The 26,412-nt window shown below is 46.5% G+C and overlaps 1 protein-coding gene across 3 annotated transcripts in view; it reads right to left on the bottom strand.

Annotated features, from left to right (window-relative positions):
- ANKHD1 (ankyrin repeat and KH domain containing 1) overlaps positions 1–26,412 on the bottom strand; it is a 1,723,611-nt gene that overhangs the window by 759,389 nt on the left and 937,810 nt on the right. For all 3 annotated transcript variants that reach the window (XM_069652665.1, XM_069652666.1, XM_069652664.1), the window contains exon 20: positions 10,339–10,552. In XM_069652665.1, the coding sequence (XP_069508766.1) occupies positions 10,339–10,552 (214 nt within the window). The remainder of the gene's footprint in view (positions 1–10,338; positions 10,553–26,412) is intronic.

A 26,412-nucleotide genomic window follows, 5' to 3' on the forward strand; every position in this document is an offset into this window, starting at 1 on the left:
ATCAAAAGCAAGTTAAAACACAGTCAGGTAGAGTATACACACCTCCCTTGATAACTATTAGACAAGTCAGAGTTAAAACACCACGATTTGTTAAAACAGATGTGAGCGCGTAACCTAGATGGCACTCCAATAGTTAGGTTAAAGGGAGAGAAAGGCAGAGCATAGAAGTAAAACAGGTCGCAACACTTTCAGGAGTTCTCAGAAAGGGAATAAAAGCAGTATACACTGTAGAGCCAAAGTTCATAGGCCAGGCCCACTTTAAAGGGAGCAAAGCGATATGTGCCCAGGATCACACGGTTTAAAATGCACGAAAAGTCTTTGCAGAATGTTCAAAAGCAGTTGGGGTGATTCAAGAAGGTAAAGTTAGAAGGTCTGGGGCCCACCCAGTTGGCAAGCCAGGGATTAAAGGGTCACCTTGGACAAACCGAAGAAAGGGAGGCCAGGCAGGACACAGTACCTTAAACAGAGAGGAGGCTCCAGCGGTGGCAGTGGTTGCAGTTCGTTGTTTTGACCAGGGGAAGAGAGGATCTCGTCGAGGAGGAAACATGGAGTCGTTGCACTGCACAGGGATGAAACCAGCCGCAGAGTTCGTCAATAAAAGGTGTGTTCCTTTATTCGCGGTCAAAGTGGTGAAGTTTGGCTATCTGGCCGCCGGGGTGCTTGGCACGGGCGATTCGACCAAGAGACGTCTTTGGAAGGCGAAAAGGGCAAACTGGTTGATCCCACCAGCTCAGAGGGAGAAGACTCTTCCAGCAGAAGATCTCCTCTTGTCGTCGGGAAAGTGGTGAGGTCGTGGCAGCAAGGCTCCACCGGTGGTGTCGTCGTTGCAGATGGCTCAGCTTCTTCCCTCTTCGGATTCTTAGGTCCTGTGGCGACTTCTGAAGTTCCAGTCCCAAAGGCCCTGCTTTTATGCAGAAAAACCTCCATTCAACAGCCTAGCTGTCAATCACAGATGCTAAGTGGGCCAATCAGAGTAGAGTGAGACTTGGGTTGCCGAGGCAACGCAGTCCAGGGTGACAATTCCCCCCCTCCACCCTTCCTGTGGAACCCAGACAGAGTGGCACCATTTGGAGGGCTTCTGTGGAGAAGCCCGCCAAAAAGTGGAACAAAGGGCTTGACCTTGGTCAGAGTTAGAGAGACGGACACGAACGCCATTTTAGAAAAGTTCTGGCAAAAAGACCCAACCGTTGATTTAATATTAAATAAACAGGTGGTATCTTAAACATTGCACCAAAAAGTCGTGCGTTTAAAATCAATGGGAAAATCCCATGGGGAATATTTAAGTGGAATAATTCGCATGGTAACCACTGCCACCAGCCAGAAACTCGACAAGGGGGGGACTGGACAGTGTCCCCTTGCAAACCGACCCAGGGGCAATATAATTAACTCCTTCCAGTACTTCCACAATATGATGGTTTGTACTGGTTCTGTTCATAATTTAGGACTAGTAAAGTCAATGGTGACTTTACATGCCCTGGGAGACAGTAGTCAGTCCCAGGTTATGGAGTCTATGTTTGGGGGTCACTATGACACCCCTGTGTTACTGCACTGAGGGTGCTGTGTAACGCATAAAAAATAGATGATACCCTATGGAGTAAAAAGAAAACCCCATAGCCCAAAATCACACAAATAGTCAGACATATCTCAAATCATGCCTAAGAGTGGGAGTAAAAGTCTCACTCTTAGCAGGAGAAAAAACAAACCCCCAAAAAATCCAGAAAAACTGCTGGGGGACTCACTAGGTTTGGGAAATTAGCCTTATAAGAGAATTCTCCCTAACAACGACTGACCTTGAGGGAGGTAGAGGAGCGAAGAGCTCGAGAGGGGAGGTATTTGCGGAGGGGTAGCTGAAGGTATTTTAGACCCAGGCCCCTGAAAGCCTTGTGGACAATGCAGAGGGTTTTGAATTTAATCCTTGCATCCACTGGGAGCCAATGGAGAGATTTCAGAGCTGGAGAGATACGATCCCAGGGCTTGAGGCCAAGGACAAGTCTCGCAGTCCTGTTCTGGATTAGTTGCAGAGGGCGGAGAGTAAAGGCAGTTAGATTTAGAAAGAGGCTGTTACAATAGTCCAAGCTAGAGAGAACCAGAGCTTGGGATACCATGAGCTTATGGGGGAAGGAGAGGAAAGGCATAGTACCTCTGAGGATTTGCAGTAGGAAATTTGACTTTTTAGAGACCTCAGATGTGGGTGGAGAAGGAAAGGGTGGAGTCAAAGATGACCCCGAGGTTCTTAGCCTCGGAGGTGGTCGTAGGAGGGCGGCCAAGGGAGGCCGGCCAGAGAGTGGGGGGAAAGGATGTTGAAGGTGTACTGATGAGGAGGATCTCCGTCTTGCTGGCATTCAGACAACGATCATTGGCAGCACACCAATCTTAAATGGCAGTTAGGCAATCAGAGATGGGAGAGGAGGTGGCAGAGGGCAGCCTGAAAATGAGTTGAAAATGAGTTGAGTGTCGTCAGCATAGCACTGGAAATTTGAGCAGAAAGTGGTAATGCAGTGGGCGTTGCCAGGTATTGGTTGAAAAGCCAGGGCGAGAGGTTAGACCCCTGGGGAACAAAACAGCTAGAGAGGAAAATAGATGAAAGGAAGAACCAAGTTGGCCCTGGGAGGGTCGATCTGAGAGGAAAGAGGCCAGCCAGGCCAGAGCCTGATCAGTGATACCCAGGATTTCACTGAGACAGTTGAGCAGGATGGTATGGTTGACTGTGTCGAAGGCAGAAGAGAGATAGGGGAGGATGAGGACAGAGGGAATGTTAGAGTCAAGGTTGGAGAGCAGATCTTCACGGATGTTCAGGAGAGCAGTTTCCATGCTTCTGGCAGCGCTGACTGGTGGTCAAGGAGATAGCAAACAGATTTGGAATGAAGGTTAAGCTGAGAGATGGCCAACTTTTCCAGGAGTTTGCCCAGAAAGGGAGTAATGGATATTTGGCGATAGTTAGCTGGACAAGAAGGATCAGCTGTGGGCTTCCTGAGAAGAGGATGCACGAAGGAGTGCTTCAGAGGGGAGGGGATGGATCCCGAGGTAAAGGAGTGGTTGCAAAAATCCACAAGGGCCGGAACGAGGGTGTCAATGTGGTCCTTTATTGTTTTAGAGGAACAGGGATGAACCTGTTTTGACAAGGCTTTCATAGATCGGACTGGTCTAGCGACCTCGTCAGGGGAGAAAAGAGGAAAGGACGAGAAGGATGGTGGGGGGTGGCTAAAGGAGGGTTAGCAAGCACAGATGGAGAGGGGAGAGGAAGGGTGTGGGAGGAGAGGGTGGACAGGATGTCCTGTTTTTTTTTTTAATTAAGTGAGAGGCAAGGGCATTGCAAAGAGCCTGGGAGGCAACAGGAAGGGTGGCGACTGCAGCAGGGTTGGCCAGCTCCTTGCAGATTTTAAAGAGTTCGGCCAAGTTGTTAGATGCCACAGAGACAGAAGCTTGAATGTGGACTCTCTTCTTGGTGAGGACATAGTCGGTATTGCCTTTGTAGCAGGCGACAGGCCAGTTTGTCAGAGGATGAACAGTAAGTCCTCTATTTCATCTTAGCTGCCCTACACTTAAGTTTAAGTGTAGCTAGGTCAAGCGTCATACAAGGAATTGCACTTGGTTTTGGACTTCAAACGGATCCTCATGACAGGGCAAGAGCATCAAGCGTATGCCCTGCGTATGAGAAATTGAAGAGTAGAGCAGAGACAGGGCTGTGTCAGGATGTGAGACAACCAAAGGTGGGGGGGGGGAGGAGGAGACAGTGGCGGCAAAAGCCTCAACTGACACACACTTCATGGGCCAGAAGTCCGAGAAGGTAGGTGGCAGTGTTGGGGTAGGCTTGGCTTGGGGGTGAAGAGAGGTAGAGATGAAAAGGAGGGAGTGATCGCTCAAGGAGAGAGGAGTGGGCAGAGGGACGGAGAGGGGGAGGTCAGAGGAGATCAAGACATCGAGTGTGTGCCCTGCAGAGTGAGTCGGGCCAGAGGGGAGGATGGCCAGGGAGTCGCAGAGGTCACAGAAGAGTACAAAGGAGGAGCAAGGAGAGTCTAAATGTATATTGAGGTCACCGAGGAGGAGTTGAGTGGTAGAGGCCAGGAGGGAGGAGGAGAGTTCTGCCCATTCAGAGAGAAATTAGGTGATTTGACTAGGAGGCCGGTAGATGGTAACGACAGTAAGAGAATGGGTAGGCGAGAGAGAAAGCCTACAGACAAGGCATTCAAAAGAGGAGTAGGTCTGAGTGGGAATGATAGAGGCAGGAATCCACTCAGGAAAGATCAGGGCTACCCCCCACCGGACCAGGAGGATCTGGGTGCTGAGAGGATCTTGTAGCCATCAGGGAGGAGAGTGTCAAAGCTTGTGACAGAGCTGGCCGTGAACCATGTCTCAGTAAGACCAAGGACATCAAGGTCTAGTTCTTCAAGGAGGTGGCAGATGTCAGAGGAGTGTGACAGCAGAGCGAGAGATGAGAGTGGCAATATGTAGAAGGTTGCCAGCCTTAAAGACCTTCTGGGGAGAGGTACGGATCAGAGGTACACCCTGCGGAGGAGAAAGAGCCATAGGAGGGGCAGAGGAGGAGAGAGAGGGCAAGGTAGCCAAGGAGGGAGAGGAGTGGACAGCAGGAGTTGAGGAAATTGATGAGGCGAGGGAAGCACCTATAAAAGAGGAGGAGATTGGCCTGAGGGCCTTGGACCATGACAGTGCCATTTAGGTAGACATTAATGACTTTAGAGGAGTCGAAAGAAGCCATGAGAACTTCCCAGCGAGTGCCACCATTAATGGGAGAGGATGAGATAGGGCAGAGCACAGAGACCATATGAGCAGTCCATAGATCTGGCGAAGGAACGACAAAGAGGATGTCGGTGAGGGTCTGTCTGGCGAAAGAACTGGAGTAGGTGCTGGCGATAGGAAGACCAGTGTTAGAGGTCAAGATATCCTTTTTGAACTTCTTCCTACCAGACTTGGTGAGAAGGGAAGGATAGTCAACGGAGAAGCAGTTGGAAAAGATAGGAGAAACAAAGCACCAATGGGGTGGAAGCGAAGAGAGGATGGAGATACTGGGGGGGCCAAGGCAGGTAGGTGTGGGACAAAAAAGAGTGGTGAGGTCACTGGGCTGGCACGTTACAGGGAAGAAACAGTATACAAGCAAAATACAGAGATCTCGCAATGGGCAGCAAGATTTGAATTTTTAGCACAAAGCAAAAACAGGAAGATTTGACTTTGGTATATTGTATAAGGTATACTGTGACAAGGACAACTCTGGAGAGCTGTAGCCAAACCAGTTCAGGTAGCAGTGACAGGCAGTCTAGGCTAAGATCTTCAGAGGTGGTGAGCTTATGAAGGGTCCACAATGAGGTCACAATGGGAATCACAAATTACACTTCAACAGGATGTATAAAAATACAGTTATCTATTGGCCACAGCACTATGAAACATGACTAGCAGGTACAGTTATCACACAACACTAAAACAATAGATACAAATATACAGTCACTTCTTATAGGGCATAATACACATCAGAAATTCCTGCGACGGTAAGGTTAGATCAGTATTATGCATTCAAGGTCCACGGAGAGGATTCCACCCCTAAACCCCCCACAAACTAAATTTTTAGAGCCCTAAGTTGTCTTGGGCCTTTTGCCCAATAGTTCAGGTAAATGTTCCACAGAATCTTTGATGCAGGAAGAAATGCAGGTAGAGTCTCTGGGGTCCAGTGAAGGATTCTTATGGTTAGGGTACAAGTAAAACTAATTACCAATAGTAGACCTAACAGAGGTCTTGCGCAAACACGCAATGGCAAAGACAATTGTTTGAAGGTTTATTATAAGCCCATTGACTTATAATAGGAATATAGGGGTAGGTAAGAAGCTCTGTAACGTACCCCCCCCATACTCCTGATTCTTCACCAGACTTGGCACAACAAAGGAAGAGGGTCCAAAGTTGCTTTTCCCATCAACTGTCGCCTCCGAGTGTTCGTCTAGGGCAAAACAAAAATGTACCTCATTGTACTGCAATGTAAGCTGAATTGTACAGTGTTCCCACAAGTGATACAAAACTAACCAAAAGTAGTAACACTACTAAGGGAATCAATGTTTCCCAGTACCGACAGCCTGAAGGACATGTCAGTTTCCCCGTGACATGAGCAAAAGCCAGTGTAGTGAAGCTTAAGGCTTCACTGCAAAAAGTACAGATCAGATTACAAAACAAAAGCATAAAGTTTGGGGGTTCCATAAAGATGGTAGGAAAGGTGCAGTAAAGAGAAATCTTCACTAACAATGACTGTAGCTCATGTCTGTGGAGTTGGGATAGTTGTTAAAACTGTATGGATATTATCTATTAGAAACGGATTCAATATTATACAATTTAGAAAAGAAGTTCAAAAAGGCTTTGGAACTATCGTCCTTATTTGTAATTAAATTACCATCTTCATTGGTAATTGATAATGCATTTTCATACTTTTGTAAAAAAAAGTAAGCTCAAGTTATATGATTAGGAGGGGCACAGTTTTACCTCAGGTTGTGATTCTCACAGCCTCTATTAGAATATAGAAGTTGATTTTTCAGGCAATTGCTGTGGTATAGTGGAATCCGAAACCCTATTCATTAGTGAATGTGTGGACCACTCCTGATCATTATTCATCACAACTCAGTGTGACAAGAGCAACATCTGCTGAATAACTGCAAAGAAAGCTTTTGACAGTGTGTCATGGCACTATTTCCTGGAGACTCTGAAATCTGTGAATTTTGGGCAGCCGTTCTGCTCACACCAGGAAACCCTCTACAGTGGCAAATCAGCCGGTCATGATGAATAAGCTTCACTGCACCACGATTAAGATTCAGAAAGTAAGAAGGCCGTCTTCTCTTCCTGCTGCTCTGTACTATAGGTATACAGCCACTGGCAGCGGTGATAACAGATCATCATCAAGGGCTTCCATACGAATGTTATCTAAATAAAGTATTTGCACAGCCCAGGTAAAGACACTCATGGGTGCCCATTTTTGCCAAAATGGCTCCAGTCTTCTTTATTCACCATTTTAGTATTTCTTGTCCTTACTTGTTCCTTCCCCTGAACTCCAGGATTGGAAATTCTTGTGTGTGATTTTTATCTTCGGCGGGGAGTCCTGTGTACTACCCACCCTAGCTCCAGAGGGTCTGTGAAAGCAAGAAACGAGGTAGGAGTCCAAATCCCTGTAGTCCTTTGTCTTCTAGCATGACTGCGAGAATCCGTTCCAATCTGGAGGCTGGCTGTCCTGAAAGGATTGCCAACCCCCCCCAAGTTTGAATGTTACAAGGCTGTTTGATTGGCTGGGTTCCAGCATAAAAGTCCAATCCAGGAAGCTGAAGTGGTAGTCAGCCACTGGAACCAAAACCGCAGAGGAAGATGAATAATTAGCAGCTGAGACGATTTCCAGCGACCGGAGAGCCTGCAGTGTGACCCAAGAGCCTGCTGTAGCCCTTCCTTCCAATCCACCAGGGGCCTCCGGAAACGACCCCAACCCAGAGCCTGGTGAGGCCCACTGGACTCAAGATGACCTGCATTTTGAGCCATCCCACACTGTGCTGCGACCTTGCGGGGCTACAATACCCCAATACCATGGGACCTCGAGCCATTATGCGGTGTAGTGTTTTTTCTGAATTACGAATCTTGATGAAACTTTGTAGGCATCCTGTTGGATCTCCAGAGGCACAAGTGCAGTCCGGAAAGTCCCTTCACCAGAGTGCTGGACCTTGCAAACGACGAGAATCTGACCAGAGATATTCTGTCTTCTTCTGTTCTCCTGAAAAAGGCGCCAAATCCACAGAGCAACCTTGCTCCGTGATCCTTGCTGCAAAAGTCCTCCCAGGGTCCTGTCTTCGGTCTTCTTAATGAAGGAACTCAACAACTTGGTTTCTGGCTGTAAATCCTGAAGTCTTCCTGCTGCAACTCTTCTTCTATGCTGAGGTACTGTGTTGGCTGGGGTATTTTGCCTACCTTAAGCCTTTGTGATTTCTTATAGCTTTGGGGTGTTTTCTGTGATTGGGAGGTCACTCATCCAGTCCACCCAGGCCAACTGCCGAATCCTCCTAGGGAGTCTTCTCTGACGTCCCTGATCCCTCAACTAACTTTAAAGTGAAATACTTGTTTGAACAGTCTTCCTCTGGAACTCTGACTTCGATTGCAAATGAACCCCATCTCGCCAAAACTACAGCTGTCCCCAAAACCCCTAGGGTCACTCTACTGCCTCGGATTGAACTCATGCTATAGAATAAGGGAAGGACTGGATAAGAAAAGGGTTCTGCCTTGAAAAGAATAACATGTGGTCAAAAGTTACTTGCTTGTAATATAAGTTGTTTGGTAACTAACTCAGAGTGAACAGTTACAAAAGTTACTACTTACCTTAGAAAGGTTCTGCCATTCTAAAAAGTATTATGTAACATCTTTCTTTCCTTAGAAACTGTCCCGCCATTCTAACAGAAAGTAGATGCAAGGTTATATTACTCACCTGTGATTTGGTTGTGCCTCTTCCCAAAAGTAATGCCGTTGGTTCCTCATCACTATTTCTGTTAGGATAAATGTATGAGTGTCCCCAAGTGGGTCTTGCTTTCCCTGACTTGCTGTTAGCCTACCCAGAATAAGTCTGACTTAGGTTTTACCAACCTAGAATAATCTTGAGTCTTTCATAAAGAGTAACACTGGGTTTTTCTTTCCCTGGTCTGTTTTAGACAGACACAAGAGTCTTAGACCTCTTAGACACCTGCCTTTAAGTTAATAGCTCCTTTAAAAAGTGTAGAGGTTTTTCTAATCTTGAATTAGCTGTGTGCCATCCTAAAATACATTACAAGAGTTATTGCTTATCTCAATCTGTGTTTCACTGACCGCAAAAAGCACCTGTAATAATATATTACACCCTTAGGTTACTCACCTAGTATAACTGTGTTATCACATATGTAGTTATAGGTTTCTACTGTTTCTGGAATAAGTGTTCCACTATTCTGAAAAGTATATTGTCCAGTTGATTTGGTATGTGAATTCCTTGCTGAGCATCACGGTACAACTGCTAGGGTCTACTACCCTTGTATTACTGTAAAGTAATCTGAAAGTAACTCATGGTTTTACTCCCCAAGAATAGGTGTGCAATACTGAATGTGTATACACAGGTCTGATTTACCTAGAAATACTGTTCGGTTTTCTAAATAAGGTCTGTGCTCTTATCTGTGTATTTAAAGCATAGTGCGTTTATATAATGTGTTTATATACTTTATGACAGTACTTATTTACCCAAGAATCTCATGATCGGCTTGCATATAAAATAAAGCTTTATTTTTTTACAATATATAGTGTCAGTGTTTCTTTGGACCATATGTATAATACAATGTCTGCACAGATTCTACAGCCCTCTCCCTCCTAAGATAAACCTGGCTGCTCTGTCTATGCTACCATGAACTCAGGTGGTGCAGCCTTATACTAAGAGTGGAGTCTTGTACTGCCTCAGTTGAATGGTTTTACTAAGCTGGACTTTAGAAAAACTGCCCTAACAGCACTCAAAGAAAGGCAAAAGCCAGGTCCTCCACAAAGGTAGTATGCCAACACCACCAAAGATGCACTCTAGCAACCAATTTATCATCGTGAGAGACCTAAGAAAATTATACTAAACGAAAATCTGTCAGACTAAGGTATGTATAACTTGCACCACGTCTGGACACATGCCGCAGGCACAACTACCCATCCCATGCACCCTAGTAAGCAGCTATGGCCTATGCAAATCCGGTATAGTAACTCACATAGCCGTCCACACTGAAACCCCTGACGCACCCAAACACCTCTGCCACTAGTATACAGCCACAACCTAAGTAAACAATTTGGTCTGGCTGGACGCACTATCCTAATCCATCAACAGCACCCACCTAAATGCCTGACTTAGGGGATTGTTACTGGGGCCCTGCCAATCCTCGTAGTTCCTAACCTGGTCAAATGCGCGCACGCACACACACACATCTAAAAATTAACTTTTAGAATCTCCCTACATGGACTTCGGTCCCTGAGGCTGTTCCCATCACAAAATGCATTGACGACAAACAAATGGGGAAAGGGTGCTATATAAATGACGATTATAATTACACCTCCAGGAAAAGACTCAAGTCCCGCTGGCTCAAGGGGAAGGAGCCCTGCACAAAGATCTTTCCAGTCACAGTTTGAGCTTCACAATCTAGTTTCTCATAGCAGTAAGAGGGTGACAAGGAAAATAAATTGTTATATTTTACTTTTGATTAATGTTAAATGTTTAGCAGATGCACAATATTGTTCACACTGTCTTGCTTACATTAGAAAGCATTTCTGGCTATGATCAAGTTGTTTGTGGAGAAAAGCAAAGAATGCTCAATTATTACCTACCTTGGCTCTGTGTTCTACATTGGCTTTCCTGTCCAGAAGAAGGCTTACAACCTCTGCACGGCCTTGGAAACATGCCAGAGTGAGGGCTGTATTGCGATTGGTCTCAATCTGAGCATTAATATCAGATCCCATATCCAGCAATAGTTTCACAGCAGGAACATGACCATTCATAGCCGCCAACATTAAAGGGGAAATTCCTAGTTTACTCCCAGTCCTAAACGTAAATATACATAATAGGTGTTGAGTTGAAAAGCACACACAAAAATGGAAATCAGAACATGAAATAGAAAGGGGTACTACTTTAGGTTGATAGAAAATTGTACTTCAGATAACAATACCTTACACAGTATTCAGAATTAGTCTACAACTATCAGGAAATAAAAACAACCTTGACTTTCAACTTAGCATATAGTACATGTTAACAGCATGATGAAATTTGGAAAACATCAAAAATAGTCAACAGCCACCATTTTTGTTCCATATGGTTACCTTTAGGAATGACATGCATTACTTACCGTAATAGCACTTCTAATGATTGTATCTGCTTAGATTCACATGCAGTGCATATAGTCCGACCTTTAGTGGTAACCGCAGAGTATTGCATCTTGTCTTTCGAGGATCGAAAGGGGATGTCGACATGGGCGTGCCTGCAACACTATCCCTACGTGATGTGTAGTGCACCCAAAATCCCTTGCGCGTCGCGGTGCCTCAGATTGTATTTTTTCTGCCATGAGGGAGCCTTATGACTATCTTGAGTGAGTACAGAAGAGGGAAGAAGTAAGACATCTATGTTCCTTCCATCTGAGCGGGGAGGAAGATTGGGCGCATGTGAATCTAAGCAGATACAATCATCAGAAATATTACGATAAGTAATGCATATCTTCTGATGCTTGTGAATCTGCTTAGAATCAAATGCTGTGCACAGACTAGCAAGCAATACCCGGAGTTGATGGTGGGATGTGAGAAGGAAAAGTAGTGAAAAGATGTCTTAGTACTACTTGTCACACCTGAGAATCAGACCTAGAGTGTGTGTCTAGGCAATAGTGTTTTGTAAAGGTATGTACAGAACTCCAGGTTGACGCTTTGCAAATGGACTCTAGCAGAACGTTTGCAATGAATGCTATGGAAGCACCAGTACCTAGAGAAGAGTTTTCTCTAGGCTTGAAGGGCAGATCTCTCTTGGCAAGAGTGTAATGCAATTGACAATCCACCTAGAGATGGCTGATTTAGAGACATGATCGCCTTCTCTACCAGCCTCCACTGAAACGAAAACTGGTTAGTCTTCCTCAGTGGTTTAGTTCTTCCCAGATAGTACATGACTGCCCTGCGCACATCCAGTGTGTAGAGGCTTCTTTCTGCCACGTTAGTGGGGTTCTGGAAGAACGTTGGTAGTTCTATTGACTGATTCACATGAACTTAGAAATAAATGTGGGCGCAAACAGAGGGTGAGTGCACAGAATCACCTCATCTCTGAATTGGGACAAAGGGATCTAGAACAGAGAGGGCCTGTAGTTCACTGACTCTCCTTATGGAAGTGACTGCCACTAGGAAGGCGATCTTGTGAGTGCCTTGAGACTTGCCTTATGCATAGGTTCAAAGGGAGACCCCAGAAGTCTGTTTAATACCACCTTTAGGTCCCATCCAGGATCCGGGTAAGAAATGGGGGGGGGATGAATTTTTAACCGCTTCCATGATAGCTTCATTAACTGGGATCTTCAACCATGACACTTTACGTTGTGACGTGGTATAGGCTGAGGGTGCAGCTAAGTGAATCTTCGGGCAATTAAAAACTAGACCCGAGTCGAGTAGTTGAGTGGGTATAATACAATATGAGTAGGAGAGCAGTCAATGGGATTGATGCTCTTGGAATTGCACTGGATGACAAAGCGTTTCCATTTATTGAAGTAGCAATGTCTGGTGTTAGGTTTTCTTGCTTCTCTAAGTATATCCATGCATCTTTGAGGAATTTGGAGGTGCCCGAACTCTATGATGTCAGGAGCCAGGCCGCTAAATTGAGTCTCTGCGGGCATGGATGAAGTGTTTTCCCCTTGTCCTGAGAAAGCATGTTGTATAGGCAAGGTAGTTTCATCGAAGGAGCGAGAGACATCTCCATCAGATGGGAAAACCAGGGTTGGCGTGCACACATCACAGCCACCAATATCATGGTGATTGGTTCCTGGTGCATCTTGTGCACAATCTTCTTGAGTAGGGGGCATGGGGGGGATGCGTAACCAAATTTCCCTGACCATGTTATCCAGAGACCGTTCCCCGTGGATCGGTTCTGAGGGTACCTGGAGGCGTAATCTGGGCATTGCGAGTTCTCCAGAGTTGCTAACTAGTCGATCCCTGGAAGCCCCATTCGGTGAAAACGGAGACGGTGTCTTTGTGCAGTCGCCATTCGTACTCTAAGGGCAATGGGAAGTCTCTGTTGAGTAGGTCTGCCAGAAGACGGAGTTCCCCTGGAACATGTTGAGACAATACAAACATCTTGTGTTTGAGAGCCCATTTCCAAATGTTCTGTGATGACAGTTTGGAAAGCCCTGGAGAGTGAGTGTCCCCTTGCTTGTTCAGGTAGTACATGTACAGGGCCGTGGTGCTTCCCACAAGGATTAGTACTGTCTTTCCCTGCAATTGTGTCTGAAAGGCCTTCAGTGCTTTGAACACCGCTAAGCAGCGCCAACAGATTTATGTGGTTGGATGCTACTGCTGGGGACCAAACGCTGTACGCCACCTGTTGAAGGATGTGAGCCCCCCACCCCGTGAGAGATGCGCCCGTCGTGAGAGTGGCTTCTACTGCGGGGGTGGTGAAGGCTTTCCCCTTCAAGAGGTTCTCCCTCAACCACCACTATAGAGAGAGAACGAGGGCTGCCGAGACAACCACTAGATCGTCCCATTGTCCACTGGCCTGACACTAATGGCGGTTGAGCCACTCTTGCATAGGGCACATGCGCAAACGTGTGTGAGGGACCAAATAAATGCAGCATTCCTAACAGTCGCATGGCCTTGTGTACCGTCACCTCTTGACTGGCTACATATTGAGGGATTTGAAACAGCATGTTTTGAACCCTCTCATTGAAGGGGAAAACAAGGCTGTCTTCTGTCCGAATTAGGGCCCTTAGAAACTGCTCGACTTGGCTGGGGTCTACGCTGGATTTCTTCTCATTTATGGAGAATCCCAGACTGAAGAGTAGGTCCATCATCCTTTCGGTGTTTGACAGGCATGTTCCGTAAGAATCCCCTCTTATGGGCCAGTCGTCGAGGAAAGGATAAACGGGGATGGATTGCCTGCGCAGGTGAGCTGCTGCTACTGCCAGTACCTTTGTAAATACCCTTGGGCATGAGGCAATGCCGAAGGGAAGGACCTCGAACTGATAGTGTTTGTCCTCCACCATGAACCTTAGATATTTCCTGTGTGCCGGCAACATTGAAATGTCAAAGTATACATCTTTCATGTCCAATGTTGCCATGTAATCCCCCCCCCCTGCCTTAGTAGAGGAATTACTTATTGCAGAGTTACCATACGAAACTTTTGGGGTTGGACAAATTTGTTTGCTGGGCACAAGTCTAGCACAGGGCGCAAGGTAAGATCCTTTTTGGGTACAAGGAAGTACACTGAATAAATACCCTTGTTTACCTGGGACGACTTCGACTGAGCCCTTTTCCTGCTGGATCTCGACCTCTTGCAGCAGGATCTTCAGGTGTTCTGGTGTTAGACGTCTGGATTTTGAAGGTCTGAATTGAGGTGGCCGGCTGAACTTGATGCAATAACCGTGGGTGACTGTCTTGAACACCCACTGGTCTGTGGTAATCCCCCTCCCACGCATGTAAGAAAGATGTTATACATCCCCCGACCGGGGAGGCACGGGAGGGGAGCCGGATCTGAGAGTCATTTCGGACTAGAGGCCGGGGAGCCTCTGGGGGTGGCTTTGTGACCCCTTCCTTTCCAACAGCGTTGTCCTCTGGGTGGATATGGATTGGAGGTAGCCCGACACCTGTCCTGATGACCAATTGTTACCCATGCCATATTGGTTATGTGGGGAACGAGACTAGGACTGTCCGCGAAAGGAGCAGCGATAAGTTCCCCCTCTCTGTTGAAAGGGCCTTTGAGTGATCTGATTCAAAGATTTAAAAGTCTCAGGCTCTTTCTTGGCAGTTTCCAGCGCCTAATCACAGCCTTGCCAAACAGGTTACAGTGTTCCACCGGTTTGTTGATTAGCAATGCTTGTGTCTCCGGTTTGAACCCTAAGTTCTTTAACCAGGCGTGACATTTCAAAAGGGGTACCCTGGCCAGGGTTCTACCTGCTGTCTCAGCAGCATATAAGATGTTTTTAAGGATGTTATGGTTTACTTGCTTACCCTCGGACAAAATTGTAAGATGTGAGAAAGCACTGATTCAGGGACCTCCTGTAGGCCCTCTTGCAGCAGGTTCCATTGGACATCTGAATAGCTGGCCAACAGCGTGGTATTGTTGGCAATCTGGGTGGAATATGCAGCTGCAGTAGTGATTCTCTTCCCTAGAGCATACCATTTTTTACATTCCTTGTCCAGCAGTGCCTCAACGGTGGACAAGGGCACCTCTGAGGAGAATGTTCACGAAATCAGTAAACTCAAGCAAGATAGAATATTTGGACCTTGAACTATTCATTGAAAATGCACAGATTCAAACAAAATTATTCACCAAACCAACAGCAGGAAACGGTCTCCTCCATGCAACCTCATTTCATCCAAGACATACAATTCACAATATACCATTCGGGGAGATCCTTAGAGTAAAACGAAATTGTAGCACTATTTCCACCTATCAGGAAAATTTGAAATCCACTTATTTGAAATTTAAACAAAGAGGTTATGGTATCAACAACATAAAAACGGCAATAAAGAAAGTTGAAAACATCTCAAGAGATTCTTTATTACTAGCTAAACCAAAAACCACAGATATTAAACGCAAGACCCAATTCATAACAACTTACAGTACAGACTCAAGGAAGATAAAGAAAATGTTATCAGAGAACTGGAACATTCTCCTCACGGATTTAAGCTTAAGAAACCATGTGGAAGAAAAAGCAAGTATCTGTTTTCGTAAAGCTCCGACCATAAGAAATGCAGTGAGCCCGAGTTTTCTAAAACCATTAACAGATGCCAGAAAGATATTTTTTCAATCGCTAATGAAAGGTACTCAAAAGTGTGGACATTGCAAATTATGCCCATTTCTGAGCACAGGAAAAAAGGAAATTTTATTACCCAATGGCAACATCAAACAAATTAAACAACTTATCAACTGCAATTCAACATTTGTGATTTATGGACTGGAATGTGTCTGCAAAAATCTCTATATAGGCAGCACCATAAGGAAGCTAAAAGTTAGAATATTTGAACACTTAAGAGCTATTCAAAACCGTAACCTAAGATCTCCCATTGCAATGCATATTTTGGAAAATCATCCTATGTTTGACATATCAGGATTGAGAATATTTGGCTTGGAGAAAATTTCCCTACCGCCAAGAGGGGGGGGAACAAAGAAGACATTTTGAGAAAGTAGGAATGCAGCGGCGTCCCCTCGGGGATCTGTATGTTGGGGAACTGTTGAACTCTATACAGTAGCCGCGGGCTACGGTGGAAAGTACCCAGCGGTCTGATGTTATTCCCTCCCATGTTGGAAGAAAGGAGGCTAACCGGCCCCCGACCGGCGTTGCAGGGGAGGGGACGCGAATCTTCGCGTCACTATGTGGTGTTGGTGGCTTGGGAGCCTCTGGGGGTGGAACCCCGGCCTCTCCCTTTGCCACTGTGTTGAACCCTCTGATTATACTGGCCACTATTTCCTTGGTAGTTGCTGGCAGAATACTGTTGGTTTTGTTGCTGGCGTTGGCCACGAAAAAAGCGCTTATTACCAAATCCCCGCCTGTTAGGGGGTTTTGAAATTTGGTCCAAGGTCTTTAATTGTGTCAAATTCTTTCTTCGCGTTCTCCAGCGCGTCATCAACGGCTTTCCCAAAGAGGTAGGACTCCTCTATGGGCTTATTAATAAGGGACGCTTGTGTTTCTGCCTTAAACCCGGAATTGCGAAGCCAGACGCGACGCTTCAGCAAAATTCCTTGTACCAAAGTGCGGCCAGCCGTTTCTGCTGCATCGAGGGTATTCTTGACGATGCTTTGGTTGACCAGAGAGCCCTCGTTAACTGTAGCCAGCAGGGGACGCTGACAAGTCCAAAAGGTCCGGGAACCATATCTGCCTCGGCCACGCAGGTGCGACGAGGATCATCCTGCACCGTGACCTCTTGAGCTGGTTGATGAGCCGGATCAGCAGCGGCAAAGGAGGGAACGCATATAGGAACAGGCCCTCCCAGGGGAACGAGAAAACATCGCCTATGCTCCTCGGCTGGGGAAACCTGCTGGCGAACCTCCGGCACTTGGAGTTCGTTGCCGTCGCGAACAGATCGATCTGGGGTGTGCCCCACCGTCGGAAGAGGCGGTCCACTAGATCCTGTCGTAGTTCCCACTCGTGGCACGAGCGCAGCTCTCTGCTGAGCGAGTCGGCAATGGTGTTTTTTATTCCTGCCAGATGAAACAGCACCAGAAACATCCCTTGGGCGACGGCCAAATGCCACAGATCCTGCGCCTCCTTGGACAGGGCTGGGGATCTGGTATCGCCCTGCTTCCTGATGTAGAACATGGTGGTGGTGTTGTCGGTGAAGATCCTCACCACCTTGCCCTTGAGGGACGGAAGAAAGGACCTGAGGGCCCAAAACACTGCACGGAGTTCCAGGACGTTGATATGGAGGGACTTCTCCGTCCGCAGCCAAAGGCCCCTCCCCGCTTTCTTCCTGGCCGCCGCGGAGACGACCGAGTCCAGGGTCGGCTGTGCCCGAAGGCACAAGGGGGCCGCGTCCGGGACCCGGTACTTCTTCTCGTACCGATCCCTTCTCGCAGGCGTTGTGGATGGGTTCTTGAGGAGGACGAGACCCTCATCCCAGATATCGTCCAGTAGAGGTACAGCGAGGACTGTCTTCCTCTTGGTCTCGTGCCGTTGGTAAATGAAACCTTCCTTCTTCTCTTCCGGGCAGAGCTGGAAAAGCTTGGATGCACTGACTACTCTACGAGCTAGTGTACAGCTAGTCATCGGCCGCCTTCAGCAGATTGGGCCGCTCGGACCTGGAAGCTGCCACCACCAACCTTCTCCAACCTAAATCTGGGTGTGATCAGGCTATTGGCATTGGAGGTTCTTACTGGTCAGAAGGAACTTCTCTTTATGACTTTAACTGTAAGATAGCTAGGTGCGCCATTGTTCAAGTCTTTGGCACCATCTCCCGACAAGACGCACAGTCCTCCTCCACATGTGTCAGGTCAGAGTGCAGGCAGTAAAGGCACAGGGAATGTCTGTCGTCCAAAAAGACATTCCGTTGGTTGCAGCCGGGGCAAACCTTGGAGATGTGCAGAGTCCTTCTCATCCGCCATGTCCACGCGGCGTATGCCTTGAAGAAGCTTCAGGAATCCTCCAAGAAGAAACTCGACGAAATTCACCCTTGAGGGGCGCTGAAGAATCTGAAAACGGGTCCCCGTTAATCGGAAGTTGGATCGATGGAGCATGAGGCTCAATTAACTGAAAAAAATAGAGCAAAACTCTTAGAAAATTGCTAAACACAGTAAAAGCTTGCGAGCTATAGCACGAGGACTCCCAATACTTGAACGTGCGGTAAACATCTGAAGATGGCTGCCAGAGGAGGGGCTTAGGTAGAGGGCAGTCCTTGGCTGGGGGCAGTATGACCCAGAGACCAGCGATTGATTGGTTGTTAGGAGAAAGACAGTTGAGAAGTGAAACTGAAACTGATTTTTTCTTTACCGAGGATTCCCAGCCTGACGACAGGGAATATTCATGAGCATGTGAATCCATGCCAGACCCCATGGTGGAGAAGCATATATCTAAGCCATACCACAATATGGCCTCAATCTTCATCAAATAATAGATTGAGATTGGAAGTAACAAACGGACACAAGCTAACAGACATTTCATATGTGATGTTAGCGGTCGTAGCTTTTCTAGTAAAGAATTCTTCCACATACTAATAGGCGATGCATTAGTAAGATTGTAACCCACATATCTCAGTTGAACAGCGCAATCAATTCAGTCTTTTCCAATGGTCCATGACAGTTGCAAACCTTTGGGTTTTAGAAAATACAACTATTTTGGATTTGAGAGCATTAACTTGCAAATTATTAGCTAATGCATATTGAAGAAAAAGATTGAATTTGCCTTGGAGACCAAAAGCAGTCCTGTCAAGAAAATGAGGTAATCAGCAAAGGCAAGCCAATGCAACCTCGACATGTCTAGCCTCACTTATCTTTTATTATGAACATTCTATAAGGCTTCAATGTCGCAAAATCCGGTGAAAATTGGAATCGATTTTTAAAGTGCTCCCTTTTTAGATATCCTGATCCTAAAAGTTGTTTGATGTAAAAAAAAAAAGCCATAGGTTGTATGAGCTCCAAGGGGATCTTAAACCTCACTAGTGTATTCCACAGGCAAGATCTGATGACAGAATCAAACGCTGATGACATGTCCAAGGATACCATATAAATTGGACCAGACTATGTTTTACATTAATCAAGAGATGAGCCAGAATGGTGGTGTTAAACGATGTCCCCATATTCTTTCTAAAGCCAACCTGAGACGTTAAAAGAACGGCTGACTGCTGCATAACAATCTAAAATTCCCCAAGGACCAACAGGGCAAATACCTCCGAGGATGCATCAGCGAGAGCTATGGGCCTGTAATTCGTAGCGTCTCGGGGTCCCCCTTTTTGAAAGATGGGAATTATGTGCGATTGTGCCCAAGAGACTAAAATAGAATTGCATCTAAATATATGATCCAATTTGATCTTCAAGAGTGAGGCCCATAATATGGGGTCATTCTTCAAAATCAAAGGAGGAATACAGAGATATCGATGGATTCAGTTTAGATATAGGCCATCTGATGTCCTCCTCATTCCACATGCAAATACCTCGAACACAGGTGCCCACACATGGGTCCATCACTACTAAGAACATTTTCAGCAGTTTGTATTCAGCAGTGTACAACCTGACCCCATGCATCCTCGAGTACTACAGATTCAATAGAACCTTACAAATTGCCTACAGTTTTATTGATAGTGGACCAGAAGGATGCCATCTTCGATGTTTTAACATTACCTGATTTTCTCTATTATGTATGTCAATCCTTAGAGATTTTATATCATTCTTCTGCATCTGGCAGAAGTAGGCTTTACTTTTAGCATAGTTTAATTTAGTTAGATTGTGTCCCTTTAGATCACTAATATGCTTATCCTTCAATTGTTTAGAGGCAACAAGTTTGGTATAACATTTATGTTTGCAGGAACTCTCCAGAGCAGCCATGGTGGATACGGCAGTCCTCTTTAAACAGAGATAACCAACTCTGTCAAAGTTGCCTCCCTCTCATAAGAATTCTAATTTGTGTTATGCAGAAAACCTAAATGCTCAACCACCCTTTTCAATGACTAGTGAATCTATCAGTTAAATTTTGATTCCAATTCAACGATAGGCCTGGTCGATCAAACATTAACAGGGCCAGTATAGGATCAATTTCATAGACAAATATCCCTATATCAACTTTGAAGCCCGAAATCAGATGATCCCCAAACCCTGGATCCCATAAATTGAGCGCTTCACAAATCCCCTTGAGTTCAGAAGAAATGTAAAAGTAATCAATCCTTCTGCGATTTATATGTGGGTTTAACAGAGCTTGATGCTACTTCCATCTATTGAAGATCCCAATCAGAGGAACTCATCCCAAATGTTGACTCTGGTCACCTTACAATGTATTTGGAGTATATGTGTTTTTCCATACCCAGAGGAGCCGAGACAGGCAGATTGCAGAGTAAACTTTGTTTTTTGGGTGCGCCTTTATTTTTATCACATCATATTGTGTAACAAAATGCTGAAATATTTGAAGTCCCCCTCTTCGTTTTACTGTCCTTTTGGCATTCATCGTTCCAGGCAGAGATAATGTGTTCACCATGAATGGGCATCCTCTTTGCAGGCTCTGGACAGAGGCCAGAAAGTAGCCAGAGGGTACTAGGAACCAGTTCAGTCTAGGTATGGGTCTGCAGAAAACCCAATATGCATCCTGGAACTTGTGTGTGGTCATGTAGGTACCGGAGCTGGCTCTCTACGACTGGACAGCCGCCTAGAGGATTGAATGGACCATGCCCTCTAATCCATGGGCTGGAAGAGGATCTGGAAACATTGTCCAGAAAACCGCTGGAGCCAAGTAACTGAAGGAGACAAGGCTGCAGTGAGGAATGCAAGAGGACTGCTGCTGAAACCGCCAGTGGTCCCCTCGATCACAAAGCAATGCCCTGTCCATCAATCGATAGAGGAGACTTTCCAGGGTGTCTCCCTCCCTTCAACTGATGAGGCCTAACCTGTTCAAGATCCTCCATTCCCGAGGTTCACTTCCTCAATTTGAATATAAAATTACATTTGTGAGGTTTTTGCTGTCACTTATGTGACCCCTAAACTTATTTATTGAGCGCAGACCTACCATCACAAGCAACAGAGCACTTTACAGATACATAACCGAGCGCTTTTCAATGGTAACAGAACAGATCTACAGCAGTGGGTACGATACAGAGGGGGAGAGGAAGGACATAGCTGTACCGGATGGCGGGGAAGAGAGGGGCGGGCGGCATCTAGTGAGTCGGGTGGCGCGATGGCCTGGGAGTTGAGGAGAGACTCCTTGATGAGGTGGGTCTTGAGTTCTTTTCTGAATAGTAGGAGCAAGTCTGATGCCGACAGGGAGGAGGTTCCATAGTCTTGCGGTGTAGACAGAGAAGGCATTTTCTGGTCCTTTCCCTTTTGCAGTGGCGGATTTCAATTCTGCATGTCTCCTGGCTTCTAGTGGTGCGTTGTTCGCCAGAGATGCAGAGTTCCTCCTCGAGGTAGCTGGGTGACTTGAGGCTGCTTGCCTTATAGATGATGCAGAAAGACTTGAAGGCGATTTGTGTGTGCAGTGGGAGCCAGTGAATGTCGATGAGGTGATGTGGTTCTATCCGTCTAGAACCTTGAGGCGCGCAGCCGCGTGTAGAACACTTCTCAGGGTTGCAAGGGTGGATGACGGGAGGCCTTCGAGGCGTGCATTGCACCCATTCAGGTGGAATAGGACCAGTGCTTGAATGGTGGATCTAAAGCTGTCCGGAAGGGCTTGACTTTGGGCAAAAGGGAGAGCTGATACTAAGCTGTCTGATTTTCCTTAGCCATGTGTGTCTTGAAGGAGAGGAGGTTGTCGATGTGGAACCAGAGGGACTTGACGCAGGTAGTGAGATCGGGTGTGAAGTCCTCCGAGTTCATGGTCGATAACCAGGTCTGTATGTCTGGGTGTTCAGTGTTGTTGGTGAAAAGTAGGAATTCGGTTTTGGAGGCGTTGAGCTTCAAGTAAGCACTTGCCATCAAAGACTGGATCAGCAAGAGGCAGGTTTTGAGCCTATGGATGTCGATGCAGTCCATCTTGAGATATAGCTGTGCTCTTCGGCATATTGGTGGATGTTGTGTGTAGCTAGGACGGCTCCCAGCGGCTACATGCATAGATTGAAGATCACAGGGGAGAAGATGGAGCCCTGCAGTACTCCACATGTGATGGGTAGCATTTGTGATGTAGGAGGAGTCCATCTGAACAAACTATGCTGTTGACAAGGTAGAACTTGAACCAGCGTAGGACAAGGTTGCTGATACCCATGCAGTGATGTAGTGTCCCGTAAGCGCCTGGTGGTCTATGTCGAAAGCAGCCGAGAGGTAAAGTAGAACCAGGAGGCAGGGGTGGCCGTCGTCCAGGATGTTGAGGGCATTGTCAACCACCTGTATGGTTGCTATCCACGTGCTGCATCTGGGTCTGAATCCAGATTGGTAGGTTTGGATGGGATTGTTGGTGTCGATGTGTTGCTGCAATTGTGCGGCTACCGCTTTCTTTATGATCTTACCTCGGAAGGGAAGATATGCGTGATGGGGCGATAATTACTTAGGTTGTCGGGATCCAGAATGGGTTTCTTCAGTAGAGGGAGGATTTGTCCAGTTTTAAGGGTCGATGGGAAGGTGCCTTGAGTTAGGGAGTGGTTGATCTCCAGGTAGGGAAGGAGAGCTCGTGGGGAGGGTCTTGAGGGTAGATGCTGGGAGGATGTCATCTGTATACCATGTGGCTTTGAGGGCTGCAAGGGCTTCTACCAGTTCCTCTGTCCAGAGCATCTTGAATGTTGTCCAGGGTATAGCGATGTCACAAGGAGGGATGTGAGGTCCCTTTAGTCTAACATATGTCCTACGGTAGACCATGCAGCTTCTGGGACACAGGTTCCTTTAAAGCACCTGAATTTGCCATTAGGGTAATTATATAACCATACATTGTTTTTAGAGAGAAGCAGGCTTGTGGCAAAATAATTTAGTTTTAGCTCAGCCATGGGTGCAAGCCAATGTACTACATTAGTTACCCAAATTGCCTTTTTAGTTGCCATGGGCATATTAATAGATTTATTTTAAGTCCTGCTATGTGCAATTTGTATTGGAACATTAATTTGTTTGGGGGAACCACAAAGGAGGCCCATGTATGGAGTGAGCTGTCCATACATGGGCTCACTCCAAGCCCAGTGTGCACCCTCTACAGTACTTTTGGTTTACGCTTTAGGTCAGTCCCAAGGCCAAGACAGGCAAAAACATAATGTGTGCGTGGACATCAGTGTTTGGGTGTTTTGTAGGGTTAGCCCGATTCGCTGAATACCACAATATTTGTGCAGTTGCCCGAGCGTGACAGTAGGGTTGGCCTAGATCAACCCATGAGTGCGAGTCTATCTAGACGGCCTCGAAGTCTGCCTCAATTCAGAAGGGATTCTGGTAGGTTGCTAACCCTTCTGCTGGAGTTTGGCTACGAAGCTGATGCTGTTGCAGTTTTAGGATAAAGTCGGGCCATACTCGCTCTACCCTGTATCCTTAACCCTTCATTATGGTTTTAGTTTTTTGGCTGCCGGTGGTCATTACTGGGCTGACCTTGTCCGAGCATGGTCCTCCACACTTGCTGTGGTGGGAAGCATTTCTAGGTCAATTCACCACTGTCGTTGCCGAATGACTATTGTTGTCATGTACCTTCAGGTAGGATACCGTTGTCAAGGCTTTTTTAGTTTGGGTTGCCCCAGGTGCCTTTCTCTGCACTTTTCGTGGGATGATTTGCATTTAAGCTATTGGAATCTGCTGGGTCTGTTTTTTTACTTCTTTTGAGTTTTCTTTGCCATTGTTTTTATGGTAGACTGTTGAGTCTCTCTCTCCAAAGGCCGTTTGTTCTTCTTGTGGGTTGTTTGTGTTGTCGTTGGTCCATGCTTCAAGGCCCCCATTTGACCAGATCTTGTAATTCACCCTGCAAGAGAAGACAACATTACTTACCTCTTTGTAGTGTTCTTTTTGTTGGCTGTTTCTCCCACAGATTCTTCATCTATGATATCCATCTCCCTTGGCAGCTGCTCTTTGGAAACATTTCTGATACCAATGGACGCAACTTGGCTGTGCTAGACACCTCTTCGCACCACAATCTGGACAGGACGCCAGGACCAGTATATATTCAGGCACCTCGTTCTATGACCTTGGTTCCCCCTCTTTATCCCTAGCATTCCAACACTGAGGGACTGCAGAACGGAAAGCTGTACTAGCTACCCACCAAGTGGCGCGAGATGGGTGGCCGATGAGGAATCTGTGGGAAATACATTCACCAGAAAGAACATTACAAAGAGAATTCATTGGTTCTTATGGATTCCTTCCTCTCACAGATTCCTCCTTTACTATAGACTTCCCTAGTAGTACTTTGACCGAGAGGAGGGAAAGGACACCAACTAAGTCAGAAAGCTCTCGAGGACAACTCTACCAAAGTGAGCATCCTACCTGGATTGGGAATCCAAGAAATAATGTTTGGCAAACGTGTCCAACAAGTCCCTAGCAAATGTCCGGAACAGGAAGTCCACTCTGCAGGGAACAGGTGGCAGCCAGTGCTCTGGTCAAATTGTCTTCAGAGACAGTCAGGCACATCTTCACCAGCAAGATAAGCACCCAGATGCCTTTGGGCCAGGCGCACTATATAAATAAAGAGGCACGCTTTACAAATAAAGAAATACAAATACAATACCGGAGCATTCAGAGATGCAAAGGATGATTCACCTTGACACAGTCTGACCGGTCACAGCCCTGATAGCACGGGCAATAGCATAAACTTCAAAAGGCTGGTCATCTTTCCTGCCATCCCTCGTCCAAGAGAGGTAGCAGCTGATGGAATAATGTATTTGCCTATGAAGGATGAGACGGAGGGAAAAAAAAAGACAGGAAGCTGAATCTTTGAAAAGAGATTGAAGTCCAACACTACTTTCGGGAGGGAGGACGGCCTTATAAGTCCACATTAAATTTAAATCACATGCCAGAACAAATAGGCACAGGTAAAAAGGGATTGGCAAAGAATGACCCTTGAAACCCAAAAAAGCATTCATGAGATTCCCTTCACAGTGCCAATCAGCAGGCCAGTCCAGGACCAGGAAACCAAAAAATCCAGGACAGAGGATATGGGACAAGTAAAGAGATCCAGATCCTTCTCCTGGCACCAACACAAACATGTACACCACCTGCAGGTAAAAATAGATATGGTGGCTGGCATCCAAACCGTGAGGAGTATGCCCAGGACGTCATCAGGCAAACCCCACTCCTTATATCTCAGCCTCTCAGCAGTCAAGCATGAAGGTTCAGGCTGTTGAGGTTTGGCTGGAGCACCCGCCCTTTCGACCGGGAGAGCAGATCCACTGTCCATGGAAGGCGTAAGCAAGGGCAGTGGGACCTGTACATAAACTCTGGTTACTATGTATAACGGGCCCAGTCTCAAGCATTCAAAATCTTTGTGGACTCACTGGTGTAGCCTACTGAAAACTAGCCACTACCATTCGTGTCACCCAAACCTTCCTGTTGAAGAAATTCCATGGAGCATAACAAACACTTCTTGTTCATGCTGGAAGCAAAGAGGTCTACTTGAGTAATCCCCCCCGCTTAGAGATCTACAAAGGAACTGACAGATCTCCCATTTGTGGAAGGTGGAATTTTGCCAGCTTAAGGCTTCTGCAGGGAGTTTGGCTGATGTTTGCCGTTTCTGTGAGGTGTGCTGCTGTCAGACACTTCGTTCTCCAGAACCACATCATTCACATTGCTGCTCTGGCAAGGATCTTACTCGACCTCGTTTGCTGAGTGCATGGCTACTGTGCTGTCTCAGGATTAGCACATTCATGCCTCATACCGAAAGTATAAAAGTGACCAGCCCCCAGCAAATTGATGTATTCCCTGGACTCCAATGCGGACCAGAGGACATTTAACTTCATCAGATCTTGTAGGTGACCACCCCAACCTTTCACCGATCCATGCATGACTATTGTCACTTGGGCCAGGGTTGCTGAAGCAACACCCCTTTCAGCAGGTTGTCTCACTGGGACACTTACTGAGACATGTGGGAGATCCGAAGTGCATCCCTGACACTGAGACAGGTGACAAAGGAGAACCACTGAAGAAAACTCATGTGAAGCCGGGCCTCAGGGTCTACAAGAATGCAGGAAACCATGAGGACCATCAAGTATAGGAAGGCATACGCTCTGTGATTGGATGACAGACCATCTTGCAGATGTTCAACACTCATTCCTCGGGCGGGAAGGCCCTGCCCGGTGAGTGTCTAAGGCTGCCTCAATAAATCAAAGGGACTAGGACGTGAAACCAGAGAGGTCTTGAAGTTCAGTGAACAGGCCAAAATGTGCAACAAACTGCAGGCACAAAATAGATGGGCTGACGTCTGGTCTGGAGAGTGAGTTCAGATGGGCTAGTCACCCAGCTACGGAAAGATAAACCGCCTCTTTCCTGAGGTGAGCCAACAGGTTGAAAATCAAATGGAAGGACTGGTGATGGCAATTAACCACTACGAATCGCAAGTACTCCCAGTGTAGGAGGCAGATCCGAACATGGAAGCAAGCATTTTAGAGCACCAATGATACCAGTCAGTCGGGCAGGGTGAGGGC

Source organism: Ambystoma mexicanum, chromosome 3p (assembly GCF_040938575.1).
Source record: "Ambystoma mexicanum isolate Mex_15411 chromosome 3p, UKY_AmexF1_1, whole genome shotgun sequence".
NCBI lineage: Eukaryota > Metazoa > Chordata > Amphibia > Caudata > Ambystomatidae > Ambystoma > Ambystoma mexicanum.